This window comes from Pholis gunnellus, assembly GCF_910591455.1.
Source record: "Pholis gunnellus genome assembly, chromosome: 8".
NCBI classification, from domain to species: domain Eukaryota; kingdom Metazoa; phylum Chordata; class Actinopteri; order Perciformes; family Pholidae; genus Pholis; species Pholis gunnellus.
The window spans coordinates 7,307,235-7,315,506 of record NC_136534.1 but is presented as its reverse complement, the minus strand read 5'-3'; the positions used below and the strand labels follow the sequence as shown (position 1 = coordinate 7,315,506).

At 43.8% G+C, this 8,272-nt stretch overlaps 1 protein-coding gene across 1 annotated transcript; it reads left to right on the top strand.

The window, feature by feature from the left end:
* Nucleotides 1–673: 673 nt before the first annotated feature.
* Nucleotides 674–5,629, top strand: trhra (thyrotropin-releasing hormone receptor a; the record flags this gene model as incomplete). Its single annotated transcript, XM_079164284.1, has 2 exons — nucleotides 674–1,486; nucleotides 5,186–5,629. The coding sequence occupies 2 exons, from the start codon at nucleotides 674–676 to the stop codon at nucleotides 5,627–5,629; spliced, it is 1,257 nt and encodes a 418-aa protein (XP_079020410.1).
* Between the last annotated feature and the right edge of the window lie 2,643 nt (nucleotides 5,630–8,272).

Here is an 8,272-nt window from a genome sequence, read left to right as displayed (position 1 = left end):
CTCTATAACACTATAATATCGGGTGTCTTGGTCTATTACTCCTCTTATGACGCATGGCGTATATGAACAACTTATAATTATAGGCTACATAATACATTTTCACAAATTTGGAGAAATGTATAAACCCATTTGTATACCGTTGAATGATGTGTGTAATCCTTTATCATATGAAAAAACAACAACAACTGTACAGTGATCAAGCATACGTCAGTATGCCTACTTGTACACTAGAAAAAAAACAATGTCTGCAACCCATCTGATCTCCCTCAGCCCTTAGGAGAGGAGACGTGTGCGGGTCCCGGTGACCTCACAGAGAGGCTCTGCAGGAAGCTCTCAGTCATGACTGCGTGAGCAGAGCGACGGTGAGCAGGGCGCAGAGCTGCCGGCGACACCTTCTCTCACCATCTCTTAAAACTTCCACCGGCGACCGAGCCTCAATCTGCTTTCTGCCTCAATCTAGTATGGAAGATGAGTCTTTGCGGTATCAGAATATGTACGTGGTGGAGAAGAAAAAGGGGCTAGTTTGACCGGATTACACGAGGATGAAATTAAGTTGTTTTTTTTTGGAAAGATTTAGTGCTCGTTGGACTTCTGGTGCCAGTGGGGAGGGGGGGCGGGGGCCCTATTATTGCAATGAGTTCTTGTGATTTAGTTTGATGTGATTTCTTTCGTGATGGCAAACCTCACCATGGTCAACGTGACTGTGGAGAACGGCACGTCGGTGCAGGACAATCAAACCCTGGGTGTTTGGACCGACTACACGGTCGAATACAAAGTGGCCAGCGTGTTCCTGGTGTCCCTCATATGCGGCTTGGGGATCGTGGGCAACGTGATGGTCATACTGGTGGTCCTGACCACCAAGCACATGCGGACCCCCACCAACTGCTACCTGGTGAGCCTGGCCGTGGCTGACCTGATGGTGCTGACGGCCGCCGGGCTGCCCAACATCACCGACGCCCTGCACGGCCAGTGGGTGTACGGCTACGCGGGCTGCCTGGGCATCACCTACTTCCAGTACCTGGGGATAAACGCGTCCTCGTGCTCCATCACCGCGTTCACCGTGGAGCGCTACATCGCCATCTGCCACCCCATCAAGGCGCAGTTCCTGTGCACCCTGTCCAGGGCGAAGAAGATCATCATGCTGGTGTGGAGTCTCACCTCCGTGTACTGCGTCATGTGGCTCTTTCTGTCCGACACCAAGACTTCGGCGTACGACAACGTGGTGCTGCTCAGCTGCGCCTACAAGGTGTCCAGGACTTACTACCTGCCCATTTACTTCACGGATTTCGCGGTGTTTTACGTGCTGCCCCTCATGCTCGCCACGGTCCTGTACGGACTGATCGCGCGGATACTTTTCCTCAACCCGCTGCCTTCGGATCCCAAAGCCGGTGGCGGCACCAAGAAGTGGAAGAAGGGGACGGGTCAGGGGGGGAGGATGATCGGCAGCTGCTCCTCCAGCAGCACCACCGCTGCCTCCCGCAGACAGGTGTGTGTGTGTGTGTGTGTGTGTGTGTGTGTGTGTGTGTGTGTGTGTGTGTGTGTGTGTGGGGGGGGGGGGGGGGTCGTCGTTCATTGTCGTCTTGATCGTGTTTGTCTTGGTGCGCACGTGTTTGCGCGTGTGTGTGTGAGAGTGGGGGAGAACGGACTACAGGTCGGTTCGATTCCCTCCAACAAGAGAAGAGTTTGAGCGTTGCACTCGCGCTAAAGTTGCTTTATTTGAAAACCGATATCAAAGTCAGAGAGAGTCACACAATAATGTGATTATCAAGAAAAGTGTATTAATGCACCACCACAGGTCCTGTTATAACTGACCCTGCACACTGGGGCACATTGAACACACGAACACACGTGATCCCACCAAACATAAGGCATAGCATATGTTTTACTTTATTATTATTCTGGGTCTCACTGATCCACTGCTATCTGTAAAGGTAATTGTTATTATTGCCAAATCAACACAGTACTTTATTTTTATTTTCCTTTGACATTGACATTTCATTGTCATGAAACCCAATATGCACACAAGCAATACATTGACACTCCCCTTTGCCAAGTATTGTTGAAACAGTAGAAAATATTCCACATTTTAGAGATGGGATGAACAGATTAATTAATTTAACAAAAAAGTAATTGACAGAAATTACATTACTCGTGTTTGGGTCAATTAGATCCTAGAAAGGTTTAACTCGATAGCTGTAAAATTATAATAACAGACATCTTCATAGTACAGTACATGCTCTAGTTTATGATCAATAAGACCATGAGTCATGAGTTTTGAAGGTGATAAAACACTGTTCAGTATGTTTTTTGTTGAGCTGTTAAAGAGAACGTTGGATCTCCAGGAGCCCAAACAGAGCATAAGGGTTCCACTGTTGACACATGATAGAAATATGCACTCTCTATTCAAATTTGTTAGCTATTTCTTTATATTGTTTTTAAAATGATACAGCTGACAAGCTCCACTACTTACTCACTTTTTGATATGCAGTGCATCAAAGTGCTGCCAGCTCTCATTTACTTTCAGATTTAGTCTAATGAAGTGCACCTGGAACCCTTTTCTCTTCTTGTTTGTTTTCAGTGGAACAGAGCAGGCTTTTTTTTTTTTTTTTTTAAACCCTGAAGCACAAACTCATCCAGTGGCTTGTAGTAAACAACTGACACAAGTGACAAGACAAAAAGGGTTTTATAGCAAGAGCTCGTGGTGCAGCCACCTTTTGAATTACATTGCTCAGTGAGTGTCTATGTGCATGACACATTTCTTGTCAATAATAAAGCACTCTGGCTCATCACATGTACACTAAACCAAGACATTGTTGTATCCTCATCTTCCAGCAAAGAGTTTCCACTTTGTTCAAGATAGAACAGAATTCTCTAAAAGGCGCAGCCACACCGTGCCAGACACACAGGCAGACAGTAGGGAGAGACGTTTGTTTGTCAGATCACGGGCAGAGGCCTTTGAATGACAGGGGGTGTGGTACCCTGAGGGAGCTACATGCTCTATTGGATTTTCTAATCAGTTAACTCCAACTCAAATAGGCTTTTGGCTTTTTCTCCGACAGTACAAATCTTTGACTGATGCACACCCACAAACACACAATCACATGTGTTTCTGGGGACACCACTCTTGCAATCTACTTTGTACTTTACTACATTACCTAAAGGTCAGGACGTAATGAGGATGCAGGATTGGATATTTCTCTCACTGATGACACTGGCAGCGCCCCCCCCCCCCCCCATCCAATCTAATTATCCTCACCTGACTGCAGCCGAGATGACACAACATACATATGGAGAAGATTTAATGTCATTCAATTTAATTACCGGATTATCACCTGGTAATTATATTAGCAAATCCAGGATTTGTTAAATTGGCTGATCAGTCTTCCTTGTTGGAAATTGATTAACAACGTCTGAATAATGAATGAGTGTTTTATGATCTACAGGGTGGTTTCTAAGTATTTACCGAGGAACAGCTTGGTGTGTTTATGGTCACATTGTCCAACCTACACACATTATTCTCCTGCCTGACAACTCCTTTCGCAGTTATCTTTCATAAACGTCTTTCATGCTGCGTCAATCTACAAGTTGTGAAATTTTAACACTGCTCTCTTTTGAAAGACTGTTCAACTGCACATGATCTTACATAGGAAATTCACTGACCTACCAGGGCATCCCATTTACATGAATTAAGATGCAACAGATTTACTACAAACTTAAATACAATTCTGAGTTAGGATAGTTGTGGATATTTTGGTATGTGAACTTTACACAAAAACTCTGTAATCTGACATGTTTGTTTTCTCCAAAACAAAATTGTGGGGGAAAAACAGGCTGTGACAGTTTTGTTATTTATGACAAAGGACTGACACATCTATGGGGCTACATCTCTCGGTCAACAAAAACACAACGAAATGCGAGACCGCATAATGTGCTTTAAAGAAGTCCTCATTCTTCAACGATAGATTAGGTTGTCTGGAGGTGTCGTCTAAAACATCCCATTCACCACCTGCCACCTATTTGGTTGAGGTTCGTGAGCCCATAGCATGCCATTTATTATGTGTACCCTCAATTTTTTAATAGATGTTTTTTTGAATGACCACATTTTTTTCTTCCAAGATTTTTAAGTGTTACGAAGATGATTATATTTTGATGGTTTTCTAATGTGAATTGGCTGAATTGATGACTGTGCCACTAATATGTCGTCAATAAACTGTTTTATTTTAGATCAGAAGGGATCGCATTAATCATTGCAGACTGAATCAGCTTCCATAGCAGTTCAGAAATCTCTAGACAGGATTGATTTCTGTAATTAAAGTAAGTCTTTGTGAGGACCAAATTAAGAAGTTCACACAGGAAAGTAATCAGCAGGAGTTAGTGAGGAGTCAACATTTATCAAACAAATAGCCTCCGGGTGTACAACAGTTGTGACAGTTTTTATTTCACTTTTTAATCAATATTCTATTTGTAGTTTTTGTACCATTTTTCTTGGGTTGGTTGGCCTGTATGAACACTTTGTTGCTCTTGAACGCATCCCACTGAGGACACATGGTGAAATGTCTTCCTGCTGAAGCTGATTGTATGACACGTCCTTTAAAAAAGGCACTCATGTTCTGATGAATGTGTGACATCAGCAGGTCCTTCTAAATAAAATGACCACAAAATAATCAAGACATTAGTGTGTTGCCCTTTTTTGCAGGAGCACCAAACTGAACATTCAGCACTTCTGAATTTGTCTAGCATTTAATCCAACCAGAATTCCAGTCACACCATCAATATTTGATCAGGAGCGTGGCTGCTCTGTTAATCTCATTAAACCTACTCAAGTTGACTCAAGTCAAGTGTTCATGTGGAGATGCAGCTGTGTTCACAGACAAGATACTGCATCAGTCAATAATTACTCCTCTGCCCCGGTGGAGAGACGCTTGGTGAAAATGACTTTTTATTTTCTTGGGCATGACGGCTCCCCTCGTTCACCGACCCTAAAGTTGCAATCCTTAAGATTTCAGTCCTGGTTGATCCTGCGGTTACTGGTGCAGATTGGTTCAGGTCCCAGAATTGGGATGAAAGGCCTCATAGTGTATAGACTCCATGTGAATGAAAAACCCTCAAAGTTCAAGTAATTGTCCAATTTCATGTGATTTATTTTTGTTGTGGCATTTCTTAACGCATGATTGACTTTCATTAGGTGACGAAGATGCTGGCTGTGGTGGTGGTCCTCTTCGCCTTACTTTGGATGCCCTACCGCACCTTAGTGGTGGTCAACTCCTTCCTGGACAAGGCCTACCTGGACACCTGGTTCCTGCTCTTCTGCCGTCTCTGCATCTACCTGAACAGCGCCATCAACCCGGTCATCTACAACGCCATGTCCCAGAAGTTCCGCGCCGCTTTCAAGAAGCTGTGTCACTACGGCCCCCAGCGCATGGAGAAGCCGGCCTCTTACAGCGTGGCGCTGACCTACAGCGTCATCAAGGAGACGTCCAACGGGGAAAGTCCCGACCACTTCGCTACAGAAATGGACGACGAGCTAAACGCGCCGACAGAGCGGTACTTACCCGCCAGCATCCTGCCAAGTGCCAAGAAGAGACCGTTTGCAGAGCCTTCCCTGTCAGGTGGTGATGTCAAAGCCTGACTGAAAACAAACTTTCCACCAAAGGAGGATAACAGAGAGAGCTGCAGAATAGGTTCAGTCACCAATGGGACATTTTAGAGAAGTTTTAAATACCCCGACCGTCCCCTTTCAATTCAAGTTGCCGAAAGCAAAATAGGATGCCCTTCGATGGTTAGCATTTCAAAAAAAAAAAAAAAAATGCAGGGAAGTTTCATGAATCTTGCAAAAATACAGTTCATTAATAAACTGATAAAGCAAACTGAAACTAAATTGAAGCAAACTGCTTTCATCCACTTCCCTCTTCTTCTCCCCTATAAACAGATTCAGACTCTTCAAAATGTCACGCTAAACAGAGAAGCTTCAGTAATGGATATCATGGGGCAAAACATTTAATCACGATATTTATATTGGTATTTATCAAGAATTATTAAGTTTTTGTTGAGCTCAAGATGCTGAAGAGAAAATAGATGAATGAAGAATTATGTAATCTGCAGACGTAATAGACGTACAAGTGAAGTGATTAAATTATACTAAAATAAACTGAAAATGTTCAGTCCTGTCCGTCTATCCCTCTGAATCCCGCTGTGTGAAATGTTTACAGCCAATGGAGCGTATATATCTTGGGTCAGTTACGTTCGTCAGTGTAACAATGTTACAGTTTATTGAGGGTCCCGCTACTGGTTCCTGCCGGCGGCTCTAATTACTGGTGAGAGTACAAGCGTCTGTGTGTGTTATCAGAGGGTGATGCTGCAGGTTTAAATTAGTATCTGTCTTCCTGCTAACAGTACACATCACCTACAGTATCTGTTTTGTGTCAGACTTTAAATTACATCGGACTAATCCTGTGTGGGACTGTTTCATCAAGGTTGTGGCCCAAAGGGAGTCTAAAGCCTCATTTCCACTGCATGGCTCAGCTCGACTCAACTCACTTTTGGTACCAGGTAGTTTTCTTAATTTCATTTTCCACTGTAAATAACAGGTACCCCCTCATGGGGTAAAACTCAAACTGCCGTGACATCACCTTCAACGTGCAACTCATTAGATCCCGTCAACCAAACAGAGGAACGTCTGGACTTCGTCAACTGTCGTAGTTTTGCGTGCTGCCATTTTTTTATATCTTTGTCGAGTGAATACAAAAATCGCGGTCGCTATTGACAATAGCTTGGCTATTTAGAAATGATGGGTTCGTGCATGATGTCTGGTGTTGTGCTAGTTCTGATTCTCTCCGACCAATCAGTTGTCTGCAGTTGTTTTAACCTCACCTTCTAGTATCGGTTTGGCTCGCTTGGAACCTTGATGGAGGTGGTACCAAAAAAACTGTACCAGGTCCTATTCACAACTTCTGCTAATGGAACCCCCCCAAAAAAACACCAAATGATTCCAAGCAAGTTGAGTTGAGTCGTGTTGTACCATGCAGTGGAAATTCGGTAGTCAAAACAACGCCACACCACAGACCATTCCCTGTTTATCCACAGCAGCTCTTTAAAATTAAAGGTTTTTGTGGCTTATCACTTTCTGTGTCAATACAAAAAAGGCTTCCCCATGGAAGTGCTCTTTTTACCGTGAGTTTGATGGATGGGTGATATCAGTTTGGTCTCTGTGCATTCAGTGGACGGACTGGGCAGCTACTTGCTAGCTTGGTCCCAGCGCTGGAGGTGTGGGGAAGTGGATAGCCTCCACCGAAAGAAATGCAACTCCTTGTAAGCTAAACGTTTTCTTATACGCATGTTGTGTCGTATTAGCTGCCTGGCTAACGAGAATCCATGCGTAATAGGGGTAACGTCTAGCTAGCTTTTGGTGGTCAGTAAATACCTCCAAAGGCTGCTTGCTAAACCACCATGACGTCTCGTTTTCTTTTTCCTCCACGTGTTAAATACATAAGATGTAATGTGCGGGTGTGGAGGCTTCAAAGTCGTTTAAAGTCATTGATGGACAGGGCAGAGTAAGGATGGAACGTAACGGGTAACGTAACTCACTCTAATCACTTTTGTCGTTGAGTAATTCGTAAAGTATTGTGAATTCAAATTAATAATATGTCATGTGTAAATGATGCAATTTTTCATGCAACATATGACCGGTTAGAAATAGTTTTGTTTCTGTCTTGGGATTGGGTGGTATGCCATAGCATGCTGTCAAGCAATCTTAGTTCATCTACACGATATCAAAGTCTCTAATTTTCCATTAATGGACATTTTCTATCACAATCTGTGTTTTTATCGCCCAGCCCTACCGTATATCATCTCAGTGGTACCCAGGTTTCACTTGTAGCAGTAGTCTTTCCTCTTTGTTCATGAACCTCTCCCCACCAGAAACCATGTCATTCACATGAATCCAAATGCACAAAACCGTGAAATTTTAATCCCGCTCCCGAGAGAAAGCACAGACATGGAATTACATGACCTTTTGAGAAGATCCTAGTCAAGAAAAGCACAGATAATACAGACACTCATTTAAACCTGCTGTGTCATCGAAAAAACCCTCCTGAGCTCTAATGATTTCTGCAGGGACTTTAGTCTTAACAGGGACAGACACACCGACGCCTTTTGTAGCTTTTGGTCACTGTGAAGACGACCACTGGGGACTCCGTGAGGAGCCTGCAAAGGTCAGTCAGTGCCGGTGTGTAATTATGAGGGGGTAACTCTGGTGTGCAGGCTGTTCGTCAAA